The sequence below is a fragment of the Schistocerca serialis genome, chromosome 2 (genome assembly GCF_023864345.2).
Source record: "Schistocerca serialis cubense isolate TAMUIC-IGC-003099 chromosome 2, iqSchSeri2.2, whole genome shotgun sequence".
Taxonomy (NCBI): Eukaryota; Metazoa; Arthropoda; class Insecta; order Orthoptera; family Acrididae; genus Schistocerca; species Schistocerca serialis.
In genome coordinates, this window is record NC_064639.1 from 454,420,897 (window position 1) to 454,434,711 (window position 13,815).

General features: G+C 45.1%; 1 protein-coding gene across 2 annotated transcripts in view; it reads left to right on the forward strand.

The window, feature by feature from the left end:
- LOC126457340 (sodium/hydrogen exchanger 9B2-like) overlaps positions 1-13,815 on the forward strand; it is a 372,728-nt gene that overhangs the window by 339,547 nt on the left and 19,366 nt on the right. For both annotated transcript variants that reach the window (XM_050093554.1, XM_050093556.1), the window contains 2 exons: positions 1,757-1,921; positions 12,976-13,119. In XM_050093554.1, the coding sequence (XP_049949511.1) occupies positions 1,757-1,921; positions 12,976-13,119 (309 nt within the window). The remainder of the gene's footprint in view (positions 1-1,756; positions 1,922-12,975; positions 13,120-13,815) is intronic.

A 13,815-nucleotide genomic window follows, 5' to 3' on the forward strand; every position in this document is an offset into this window, starting at 1 on the left:
TCACTGAACTAGCAGTGTCTACCAACAACCGATGTTGCGTCTGCAGAATGCCTGCCCTAAATAATTGACAATAATTTTCAACAAGAAAACCTTAAGAATGAGTGTGACTAAGCGGAAAAAGACATTTAAGAAGCTCGGTCTGCCTACTTTCACGCAGAGCACTTGACTGGACTAAAGGCAACACACGCTGCCCATAAACGCTACAGAGTGCCCACGCCCTGTCGCCTTTCAGGGGCATAATCAGTTATAAAAGACGTCTGTGTCAACAGGAAATGCCAGCGAACATTCTGCATTGAACAGAAGTTATTCCCCATGATAAGATCTGTCACCCATAAATGTTTGATGCAAAATCTTTGAAACACCCTGTACGTCGATTGATTTAAGGGGGTTTTCCGGTCTTGGAGTCTTATTTTATGCTCATGTGCAACATTTTTTCCTGCAATAAATTTTTCATACAAATCTTTGTTAACACTCAAAAGTATATACCTTGCTATGCAGCACTAAATGGCGGCCAAAATAACTCTGCGACGATACCGCAACTAAACGGTTCGCGTGATTAAGGATGAAGTATAGGTCTGTAAACAAAATTGAACATACGTAAATTATCTGAATTAAATTCTCTGTGGCGTGAACCTCCAAAGTCAAATTTCCTGAAGTGCTTTTCAAACTGGCGATCACTTGAAAACGCAGGCACTGAAAACCAACTTATTTTGTTGCCTTTGAGTATATATAAATATTATGAAAGACATCCTTAAACCCGTCGTTGAAAGACATGCCCGACTGTTATCAATTTGGACGAATTTCAGTCGCAAACATTTGTTTCGGAGCATAAGTCCAAATTAATGAATTCATTGCTTGATTGTTGTTCCGCGTATAGGCTCAAAGGTCTCGCACCATCAGATTATAGTCAGTCAGCTGTTTGTATGCATCAGCAATAACTTCGATAACCTCTCTTTAGCGGTGGCTTATGATCGAAAGTATCCAGTTTCCGGTTCACCTCAGCTTGCTTCCATTTACATCAACTTCCAGAACAGTAATGGTGCCGCAGATTGTCACTCGTTGAACTCCTGTGATAGTGTAACCATAATTGGGTTTTTAACCCACTTTTGTCGAAAACACACAATCGAGACATCTGATGGGCACCTATATCGACATTATCTTCGCCTAGCATATTAAAATAGCTTCATAGAGAACAAAATATCAATTGGAGTCGCAAAGGGCCCAAGCGCCGAGCGGCTAGAGTGGGCGTCTGCGCGCTTCCATTGGAAAGTGGCTTTCTAGTAGAAATAATAATTTCCCTACAAAATCGATTTGATCATATGTTTTAAGAATAAAAGAATTCAAAATATGAAGAAAAGAGATCTTTCGCAACCTTGAGATAAAGTTGTCATCAATCTGAAGGTTGATTCAATCGCCGCAGTGCTTTACTGGATATAGTGCTATTGGAGGTGATAATGCCATTGCCTTCCTCTGACCTGTAAACTGACTTAGCCAGCGTACAGTTTGAAATGGACTCCGAACTACGGCATTTTTCGGAGCAGCAAATGTTGTCAGAGATGGAGTGGTAAGTGACAGAAAAAATTCTAGGACTGATCAAGGACCGAACCCAAAACTTTCAGGTAAGTAGTCTAGCTGTTAGCTCCGAGACGCAGTGAAATATTTTTATAGCCCGTTGTAAGTGCTTTTGTAGTCATTAAGACGCAGCATGAGCGCAGTACACGTACAAACTGAGCGAGCCGCTGGCGGTTGCCCACAGCCGTACGTGATCCCGCTGCGGGTGCTGATGCTGCTGGGCGGAGGCATGCTCGCCGTCTTCGGCAGCGAGACCATCGGCTTCGACGGCGCGGGGCCGCTGGGCTGCGTCTCTGCAGCCTTCGTGTCCTGCGTCTCCTGGAGCAGCCAGGGGCTCGACGTAGAGGACGTAAGCACCTCAAAGCTTCCTTCTCGTCTTTTCGTGTCGTCGTCTTTTCGTGTCGTCGTCTTTTCGCGTCGTCGTCTTTTCGCGTCGTCGTCTTTTCGCGTCGTCGTCTTTTCGCGTCGTCGTCTTTTCGCGTCGTCGTCTTTTCGCGTCGTCGTCTTTTCGCGTCGTCGTCTTTTCGCGTCGTCGTCTTTTCGCGTCGTCGTCTTTTCGCGTCGTCGTCTTTTCGCGTCGTCGTCTTTTCGCGTCGTCGTCTTTTCGCGTCGTCGTCTTTTCGCGTCGTCGTCTTTTCGCGTCGTCGTCTTTTCGCGTCGTCGTCTTTTCGCGTCGTCGTCTTTTCGCGTCGTCGTCTTTTCGCGTCGTCGTCTTTTCGCGTCGTCGTCTTTTCGCGTCGTCGTCTTTTCGCGTCGTCGTCTTTTCGCGTCGTCGTCTTTTCGCGTCGTCGTCTTTTCGCGTCGTCGTCTTTTCGCGTCGTCGTCTTTTCGCGTCGTCGTCTTTTCGCGTCGTCGTCTTTTCGCGTCGTCGTCTTTTCGCGTCGTCGTCTTTTCGCGTCGTCGTCTTTTCGCGTCGTCGTCTTTTCGCGTCGTCGTCTTTTCGCGTCGTCGTCTTTTCGCGTCGTCGTCTTTTCGCGTCGTCGTCTTTTCGCGTCGTCGTCTTTTCGCGTCGTCGTCTTTTCGCGTCGTCGTCTTTTCGCGTCGTCGTCTTTTCGCGTCGTCGTCTTTTCGCGTCGTCGTCTTTTCGCGTCGTCGTCTTTTCGCGTCGTCGTCTTTTCGCGTCGTCGTCTTTTCGCGTCGTCGTCTTTTCGCGTCGTCGTCTTTTCGCGTCGTCGTCTTTTCGCGTCGTCGTCTTTTCGCGTCGTCGTCTTTTCGCGTCGTCGTCTTTTCGCGTCGTCGTCTTTTCGCGTCGAGCAATCTAGTTTCAGACTGCACAACAACTTTGTTAGTGACACACATTTCGTCGACCCGCTCGTATAGCTTAACGCGCCTGCGAGAAGGTAGGAATCGAATCCGAGCGGCTGACTACTTACGCTGCAGGTAGCCTGTGTACAGTTGTTAAGTGGTTTTCCACGTTCGTTTAGCGCGTTTGGAAGAATAATTCCAATAAAATTATCTGTGTAGTATTTGTGTTTCAAAACGATATGTTGATTTAGAATTTCTTGGCGGTAATTTTGTGTGTGACAATATATTTCGATTTCTTAAAGAATATTCATTAGTGACCCTTCTCGTGCAGTGTGTAAAACCTTGACAGGCCATTCTATATCGTCCGCTATATGTCGTTGTGTTTTAAATTGGTGGAATGAAGTTGGTGCAGTCACTCTCTGATGTGGTCTCGGTATCGAATATTGAAATTCCGTCCAGTTTGACCTATATGGAAATTAACACACACATTACATTGAATTTTATATAGCCTGGATTTGAATATACAGTTGGCTTGCCTTGTCAGAAGCGCAGTAGTGTTCGAAAATTGTCTTCTGGTATACAAATTTTATGTTAGTGACTTTTAGTAACGTGTTAATTGTGTGAGATATCATGCTCTGATACGTAGCGAGTATATAAACAAATCTCTGTTTCGTTTCTAATTCTCTTGTCAAGGTTATATCCTTGCGTAAGATGGATTTTGATTCTAAAAATGTCATATACCTGTACGATAAACTAAGCCTATAGCAGCCACAGTACGTTCCACGCACAAAATTACCCTCACGAAATTCGAAATGAACACGTAGATTTGAACACAAACATTATATAGGAAACTTTATACAAATTGTCCTTCCAAACATTTCAGAGACCATGTTACCACGAAATTAAAAATAACCACTAGAAACCATACGATTAAGAAAAACCCATCGGTAAACCCTCAAAAACATCGCCCGCAACACCAGTATCTGCCATAACCAATTCCGAAAAGAGGGCTAAATTACGTATGAGCATGGAACCACATTAACACCGATAATTTCCAAGAATGTTTGCCTATCGACGCCGCAGACCCCAAAGATAAATATCGAACTCGCCATTCTAAATCGATCATGCGACTGTGGTGGCGAGAGTTACCATAAATTGAGAGATGCTACGGAAACCTATACGATTTACGTCGGTACTGAGTTGGGATGTCTGGTGTCGTAGACGTTTCTTCGTCCGACTGCCTGACGTGGAAGAATCTAATTCCATGCTTAGATAATGTAAAATACTGTTTGAATTTTTGTCGGAAATACGGACTAATAACACCTGACTAAAGGAGACTCTGTAGACTGCAGTGGAGCGAAGTCTGCAAAAGTTCGTAAGAAGAGTTCTGATAGTGAAATAGCGTTCTCGCTTCCCACGCCCGGGTTCCCGGGTTCGATTCCCGGCGGGGTCAGGGATTTTCTCTCCCTCGTGATGACTGGGTGTTGTGTGATGTCCTTAGGTTAGTTAGGTTTAAGTAGTTCTAAGTTGTAGGGGACTGATGACCATAGATGTTAAGTCCCATAGTGCTCAGAGCCATAGTGAAATAGCGTTAAGATTTCATTGTGGAAACTGTGGTAAACGAACGACTATCAGTACTTTCCCTCTGCCACTGAGTTGAGCGGTCAACTTTACTCAGCTCACTGCTGAATTCACCAACGTCGCATTTACCTTCCCTGTAGCTATGTTCGTCTGCCCAACTTCGGCGATTGCCCTTTTTAGAGTTGTCCACTCCCCTTCAACTTAACTGCCTACTGTGATACTCTTATCGTAATATCTGTACCCTCATAAATTCAAACGCATCTCATTATTCCACAATGCTTAAGTGCCCCCCCCCCCTTTTTTTGCGCACAGATTCTTCTGGATAAGTCTTCTAAACTTCAGCCTACTCTTACTGATTACTAAATTCTGATCAGAGCTGGGTACGCTTTACATCCCAGTATCTGATTCGGATTCTCTGCTTTATTTCCCATTTCCGGACGAGAACATCTAGATTCTCTTCTGCCAGAACTCTACAGCTACAATATCCTTGTCATTGCATAAAAATAGATCTTCCGCTGTGCAAACAAACTCCATTCTAGGGCACATGAGCGAATGTTCAGACTTCTGTTTTTCTCTGCATTCTTACTGGTCATATTAAGGGTAGCCCCACTTAAGTGTTTACTTTACGCTTTTTGATTTCTGTTCTTAGTCTAGTCAGTGCTCTGCACGTGCTATACAGTAGATATTGATCTCGTGTTATTTCCTCTTTGGGGGCGCAGGTTTATATTTAGCAGTGTGTCCAGTCATAAAGATAAACGGTGGGTCTCGTCTTCGAACGGTACTCTCGACTGGATAAAAACTCTTCCTAGACTTACGGGGAGTGGGAACTGTTTGCTTGTTGTACATTAAGTGTTGTGTGTCAGTTTGTCGTTTTCTCCTCAATTTCGCCGTCTATTTTGATTCTGATATCCTGTGGTGCTATGGCCCCAGGCTCTGACTTCCCTGTAACAATCCTGACAGTTTCATTTAAAGCAACGTCTACTTCGTGGTAGTGACAAGACGCCTCCCGCACGGGTGCCGTATATTATACAGCTGCATTGGGGGTAAACAAAGAACTTCAGGCTGGGCACACTCCCCACGCTGATAGTTTACGTATAATTTTGTTTGTAGCTCACATCTTTTTCCCTTTAGGAAAATGCAATATTTTTACTATAAATGGGTGCGTGGCCTAGGCTGACTCCCAAGTAAGAGTATTTTGGGTTGGTGCAGTGGTCTAATCTAAGTTCTCTCCATTCTATTTTGAACTGTCTTTGGCTTCTCTATTAGGCAGATGAAATGCACATAGCCTATTTGAGTTTTTCCTGGATTAGGTTGCAGGTTTCATTTCTCTTAGTAGTTCCCCAAGGTTTCCAAAGTACTGTCAGTTTCCTTTCAATGTTCTTCCTTGAGCAGTGACGGCGATATTGTCTGCATATACGAATGGTTTTATTCCTGGCTGGTGTGGCTTGTCATTTATGTGTATATTGTTCAGAACAGAGGAAAGAGATCCCTAGCCGTAACTATTTTTTTGGTACCTCCAGCTACTTTTCTTCCCTTTGGCGATTACGTAGAATCTTAGATTCTACAACATGCCTCTTAACACGTAACTCAGTCTAATGTCGTTTATTATTTCATTGACTTTAGTGAGATATCGTTGGTGGTCTACTGTATCATAAGCAGCAGAAAAGTCAACGAAGACTGCAGCAGATTCTCCTCTACCTCTCTCTCCTATTCCTTCTCCACACTACCACGTTCCAATCCCCTAAGATTATCGTCTCCCTTTCCACACTCAATTACCTGTCCTCACATACTTTCTCTATCTCGTTATTTTCTGCCTGTGATGTCAGTACGTATATTTGATCCATTGTTTCTGGTAACGGTTTACTGCCTATTCTGATAAGAATAACCATATTACTACAATAATAGCAGTTAAAGACACGGAAGAACTAGCTTTTACCCAGAGCTTTGCGTATGTACGTGTTCAACACATATAATGCACACATCTGACCCTTCTCCTTGTGTGTCCATCCTCCCACATCTAAATGTCCATCTCCTCCTCCCCGCTCTGCCTGTGTACCACCTCCTCCCCCCCCCCCCAACCTTTCTTTGTTCATCTCTGCTGCCCACTCACACTGACAATATCTTCCTCCCTCTCCACCAGTCCATGTCGACCTCCCCCTCTCTATCCATCTCTTCCCACTCCTCCTTGTCCACTATCCCAATACCCCTCTAACCTTGCACCAGCCTCCTGCATCTCCCTCCTACCACTCACTCATTTGTCGATCTCGTCCACCTCTACACTCTTCATTCATTTCCTCCTCCCCTCTGTACATTTCCTCCTGTATGCCCCCCCCACCCCCGCGCGTATCTGTGCATGTGCGTGTGTCATCCCCTCCTACCGGCCCTATCAATAACTATCCCCTCCTCTAACCATCTAACTTTCTTCCTGCCTTTCCCATCCAGGCGGCCCTTGCTGTGGCTGGGAGGCGCGGCCCAAGGGGAGAGACCCTGAGCAGAGTGGATGGTATCAGTGTGGATGCTTGGCGCATGAAGCGCATAAAACTACAAAAATCTGGCCGTTCTCAAATGGATCTCTTTGAATGGTGAAGGACCATTGAAAGGTGCTTCATATGATCCGGCAGCCTTCCCTCCCCTGGCTACACCATGGGAAGAGGGCCAGGCTCGCCGTCTTGGAATGAAACACCTTCCCCGCAACGTCGCCTGTACTGGGACGGATGGGGACACATTCACCGCCAGAAAATCATTGTTTTTTGTGGAGAATATCGAGGACAAGTTTGGTGAAGTGGAATCCCTTAGTAAGACGTGGTCAGGCTCCCTGTTAATGAAAGCTGCTTCTGCCACCCAATCTGTGATCATCTTGGCAATGTCCCAGGGTCTGTTACTCCTCACCAATCTCTGAATATGACCTCTACTCGGCATCTTTGTCTTGCCTGAACTCTCGCCACACATCATCCAGTGGAATTGCTATAGATACTGTCGTCACCTATCGGAAATACGACTTGTCTCCTCCTATTCTGCATTCTGTCTTGCTCTTCAAGAAACGCACTTCTGTGATGACCACTCTCCAACATTTCCTGGTTATAGCACATTGTCGGAACCATGGCGGTCTGGGGCTAGCATCTGGCAGGGTCTGCACTTTGGTTTGCTTAGATCTCCTTAGTGCCTGGATCCCAACATGTACCAATCTGGAAGCAATAGTAGTTAGGATTCCCTACATTGGTCATCCCATGATGATCTTCATGACAGTGACCACTTTCCAGTGATTCTATCGTTCCCCTGCTGCCGCCATGCAGGCAGGCCCCCACACTGGGCATTCCACAGGGCCCTTCGATACTTCCCTCTCGAATTGCATTGATGCGGTCGTGCAAGGAGCCTCTGCCACTATTCTTCATGCTGCTGGCACTGGTTGTCCCCCTATCCACAGGTCCCTCTCGTCGTCGACTGGTAGCATGGTGGACCAAGGATGTAGCAGTCGCTGAACAGGACAGCCGACGGGCGCTGCAGTGATTTAAACGACACCCTTCGCAGATCAACCTCCTCGCTTCTAAGCGTCTCCATGCTAAGGCTCGTTACCTTATTAAGCAGAGTGAAAAGGAATGCTGGGGGCGCTGTTTTTCCTCCCTGGGGACGTATGCCTCTTCATCGCAGGTTTGGTCCAAGCTCCATAGCCTTCTGGGCCGCCAGCGACAGTCAGCTGTCTGGGGTCTCAACCTCAAATGTGCGCTGTGTACTGATCCGTTGGTTCTTGCAGAACACCTCGCGACACACTTTGCGACAGCATTAGCGTCCTCTTCCTATCCTGCTACCTTTCACTGGCAGAAACGCAGAGTTGAACAGACCCCCCTCTGTTTCAACCCGCACCATGCTGAGCCCTATAATGAACCCTTTACTGAATGAGATTTCTTGGAGGGTCGTACCTCTTCATTAGACACGGCCCCAGGCCTAAATTCCATCCACAACCAGATAATCAAACACCTGGACGTTCCCCAGAGGCAACATCTCCTCAGGGTCTTCGACCGAATTTGGCTCGTGTGTGCTTTCCCATCACAATGGCAAGACAGTATAGTTATCCCCGTCCTTAGGCCCAGGAAAAACCCAACATCTCTCGGCAACTACTGCCCGAGTAGCCTGATGAACGTACATCATAAACTGCTCGAGAAATGGTTAGCTTCAGATTATATTGGGTACTCGAATCTCGGAGCCTTTTGTCACTTATCAGTGTGGCTTCTGGGCAGGACGCTCTCCAAATGATCACTTACTCAGATTAGTAACAGCAATCAGACAGGCTTTTATTAACTGCTGATACCTTGTCTCAGTCTTCGTTGATCTACATAAGTCATATGACATGGCTTGGCAACATCACATTTTAGTTACCCTCCATGACTTGGGCTTCTGTGGCTCCCTTCCTATTTTTATCCACAAGTTTTTATCTCACCGGCTCTTCTGGGTTCAAATTGGCACTTCACTCGGCATCCCTAGTATTCAGGAGAACAGTATCTATCAGGGTTGTGTGTTACGTCTCACAATCTTTCTCATAGCCGTCAATGGGTTTGTAACTTAAGTTGGGCCTGTGGTTACCCTGGCATTGTATATCGACGATTTTTGCATCTGGTGCAGCTCCCACTCAGTAGCATCTGCTGAGTGCCAGCCCTAAGGGATGTCTCCCTCCTGACAACTGGCCACAGGTAGGAGTGTCAGTTAGCATGCGTCTCACTTCCCCCCGTTGGGATCTGCATCTCCACTCACTGGAATGCACACCATGTATCTCCTCCCATACTCTCCCTTGGATGATGCCTAGACCGTGGATTAGGACTGATCTATTCAAAGGTCCTAAGGTCTCTGTCGCCCCATATGGTTTTCTGGCGTCTTTTACATGCCATCTTTGCAGAGTTCCAGGGGCCACTGTCTTCTACACTGAAGATTCTAAGACAATCGATAAGGTGGGAAACGCTTTCACGAGTCCTATTGGCTTAGAACACCATTTATTGCCGGAATTGTGTAGGTGTTCACAACAGAGCTTATAGCCATTCACAGAGCCCTCCATTTTGTTTCTCAGGCCTCCCTCCAAAGTGTTTTAATTCGTTCAGACTCAATGAGCAGCCTGCAGGCTATCGACCGATGCTACTCTCGTCACCCTTTGGTCTTCGCTATCCACGATCTCTCTGCCCTTGGCTGTGCCGCCTGCTCAGTTGCCTTTCTCTGGGTTCCCAGTCGTGCAGGCATCCCAGGAAATGAACTGGCTGACCGTTTGGCTATTGAGGCAGGTGCATACCACCGCTACCCTTCATGATTTCAGCTGCAGATAGACGGATCTACGTCAGATCTTCCTTTGCCCAAAAGTAGAATGACATCTGGTGCGCTACTGCTCATAGTAATAAACTCCACGCAATCAAGAAGTCTATTGCAGTTTGGCGCTCTTCCTTCTGCTCCTCTTGGAAGGAGTCCACTGTCTTATGCCGTATACACATTTTCGTACCAGGCTCACCCATTGTTTCTCCTGCGTAACGAAGCACTCCCAACAATGTAGCTGTGGAGCCAGACTGACAGCATCCCACATGTTGGTGGAATGTCTCCTTCTTTTGTCCCTTCCTGCTAAGTATGGTCTTCCAGATTCCTCAATTTTAATATTAGCAGACTATTTACGGATGGTTGAACTGGTCCTGAGTTTCCCCCGCGAAAGTGGCTTCTATTTTCAGATATAAGATTTGCTTTACTCCTGCGGCAAGAGCAGAGTGGTTGTGGTTGGGATCTTTCTTCATGTCTTCTCGATCTGGGGCCCCATGACCCCGCCCCACAAGGAAAGACCGCCCTTTTTTCCAGTTTTTAGATTTGGTCTCACATTTCATGCCTTTTACAGTTTGTGTTTCAACTTCATTATTTTATAATTTGACTCCCCTGTCTGGATCCGCCCACTTTTAGAGGGACCCTCTTTCTTCTGTGAGCAACTTTGGAATCGCGGGACTGATGACCTCGCCGTTTTTTTTCCCATAAACCCTCTCAGTTAATTAATCAATCAATAACGTGGCTAGTTGATACACAATCAATAGAGAATACAAGGGAGTGTGTTAGTAGTGGGGGGGCTGTGTGCAGGCGCTGGAGGGGGAAAGCCGTTCTAAGCTGAAGCCTGCATTCATATAAGTTTGCAAATATTAAGTGGAGCGCTTCCAGGCCCGTACTTGCATGGTGATCATTCAGAAAGATTTACAGTCAGCTCTCTTTTGGTGAGTATTTAAAAGGAATTCCGCTGAAAATGCAACAGAAGCAGCGATTTATTTTCCCCTGGCTTTTTAACCATTTGGTAGTTCCCGAGAAGCGTCATGAGTGGGCTAATTTGAGTGAAACCTACATTTCTTTTCTTGACATGTTAAAATTTGCTTCTTTCTCCAAAACACTGTGGTGTTACATAACTGCGAGAGAATTGTGGAACATTGGTTTAGTAAGTTCATTAAGTGAGGAATTGAGGATAAGGATGGTCAATAGCTTATGAAAAAGCATATAAACCTGTAATGTATTCAATTATGTTGTCCAAAATTCACAGCATTTCTCGTTTCAGTAGTTGTCGATAGTCCTCAAAATTGCAATCTTTCATCGAAAAAATTTCTACTTAGTAGAATAACAGGGTGGGTAAGAAAGCTTTGCATAATAATCATATTGCAAATTACTTTCCTCTTCGCGTGCTATCATTTGCCAAAATCTCATTTCGATATCACAAGTCGTTTATGAACCATGAGGAATGTTGTGGATATTTCATTCTGGTTTTCTCGCTGGTGCATGCGATCACATATGTATGTGCTACATCAGGTCAGTTTTCTCGAGATTGGTTCAAATGTGTGTGAAATCTTATCATCAGTCCCTAAGCTTACACACTACTTAACCTAAATTATCCTAAGAACAAACACACTCACCCATGCCCGAGGGAGGACTCGAATCTCCGCAGGGATCAGCCGCACAGTCCATGACTGCAGCGCCTTAGATCGCGCGGCTCGAGGTTGGTGACGGACAGAGACCTCCACTCAAGTCTAAAGAAAAAGTCAATATGTTAGCTAAATTTCATATGGAGCAACATATGTTATATGCACCAAACTCAAATTCATAGCGACCCTCAGTTTTCGCTGCAAACTTGTTCTAATTTCAGGCAGTGTCTTACTTAAATGCAAGTATCACAATAACGACAGTCCTTGACGAAATGATGGGCACATCATCATGAAGCTGACATATAAAACTATAAGCAAGCAAAAACGAATTTTTAATTGTACTATTTCTGTAATATCGTTTGAGAAACATGACAGGAAGTGCGCCTGGATTCTGCCAATGAACCGCGTCGCCGACCGGCCGAACGTGGACAAACAATGCTGGCCTCCCCTTCCGGACAAACGAATCTCCTCGCTAAGCACTTTGGACGAAAACTTATCACTGCGCACTGGCCACCGTATCCCGCGCGGACCCTTCATCGCTCAGCAACAACTTTACACACAGACTGCCTCACACTAAGGCGAAATATCTTCTTAACTATGGCCAAACATCCTTACAACCTCAAAAACTACGGATGCGACACTTCTATCGGTCGTTTTTGATTGTCATCTCCTTTCCACAAATCTGACTTCAGCACCTGGAATTCTAGAGTTATCTTATACCCAAGATTATTCCCTTTCTCAGATAATAAGTCATATCTGTTCCAAATTTATATCGCTATAGTCAGTACGCATTTTAAAATGTCAGCCCCTTGCCACCAGAGGTTTTTTTTTTCTGACGCGTGTAGAGTGTGGTTGATGATCGAGTATGACATTATTTACTGACACAGTCAATGATATGGAACAGAAGCTATAAAAGCTAGTCATAATTTTGGAAGTTGCATTTTCTGATGCCAGGATAGTGGTGATAGCTGGGGGAATTTCTTGTTTCAGCTTGTTTAGTCTCTTGCACAGAGTTGCTTGCTGTACGCGATACTACTCACATGAAAGGAATGGGATATAAATCACCTAATGTTGAGTCGCGCAAAGAATTTGGAGACATTCTAAACCCTTCTTAACATTTTCTTCATAGTCTACCGCATGTCCACTCTGCAAACCACAATGTTCTTCCATGAGGAGGATAGGGGAGGGAGCAGAATGGCTTCATAGTGCTGATGGCTTCTACACTGTTGTTCTTTCTACTCTACGTCCGTGAGTTACACGCGCTCGCTGTAAGTTGAGGGATGTCGCCAGGTAGTTTAACATTGGTGATATGTAACTGCCTTTGGACGTTGCGTCTTTTGCGAGGAGATCCGAGTACTCGATTTGTTGGTGATCTTTGTTTGGTGGTATCCAGAGAAAGTTCATCAAAGATCCTCACCGCTGTCGCTCAGGCATCTTCTGCATTACGTTCGTAAGCTGGAATCCGTTGTCCCTCCGTATTGCTCGGCGATCTTGTTCATTGCAGGCAGACAGACGAACTGGAGACGGCAACTGTCTCTGTCGTACACGTCAGCTGTTGTGCAGTTACAGTCTGTCGAAATTAATGGTTACTTTTTTAATCCCCCTGTATACATTGTCAACACTTAAAACATTAGTGTTGAGATGTTGTATTTTTCACTTTCAGAATCCAGTGGCCACGGCGTTCGAAATATTTTGGATGATCTTTGAGCCAATTCTGTTTGGGATAACAGGCACTCAGATAAAATTCAGCGATCTGGAAGGAGACGTTGTATCCTTTTCCCTGGCTTGTCTCATCACGGCAATAGTGGTAAGTAAAAGTCGTCAAATTTATATGTTTTCAATAGTTACTCGAAGTTATAACTAAGAAACATTTCTGTAGTTAAGAGCATTTCAACACTCAAATAATTAACCCTCAGTCGAGTAGGCACCGTTCGCAGGTTCTACGCAAGGTGTTCGTAAGTCGATTACGAATTCGTAATTTTTAACAAGTATCTGAAGCCATGCTGTTACTAGTGCTTCCCACAGCTGCAAAAAGATGTGACTTGACTTCATTACTGGAACTTGACTTCATTACTGGAACTTGACTTCATTACTGGAACTTGACTTCATTACTGGAACTTGACTTCATTACTGGAACTTGACTTCATTACTGGAACTTGACTTCATTACTGGAACTTGACTTCATTACTGGAACTTGACTTCATTACTGGAACTTGACTTCATTACTGGAACTTGACTTCATTACTGGAACTTGACTTCATTACTGGAACTTGACTTCATTACTGGAACTTGACTTCATTACTGGAACTTGACTTCATTACTGGAACTTGACTTCATTACTGGAACTTGACTTCATTACTGGAACTTGACTTCATTACTGGAACTTGACTTCATTACTGGAACTTGACTTCATTACTGGAACTTGACTTCATTACTGGAACTTGACTTCATTACTGGAACTTGACTTCATTACTGGAACTTGACTTCATTACTGGAACTTGAC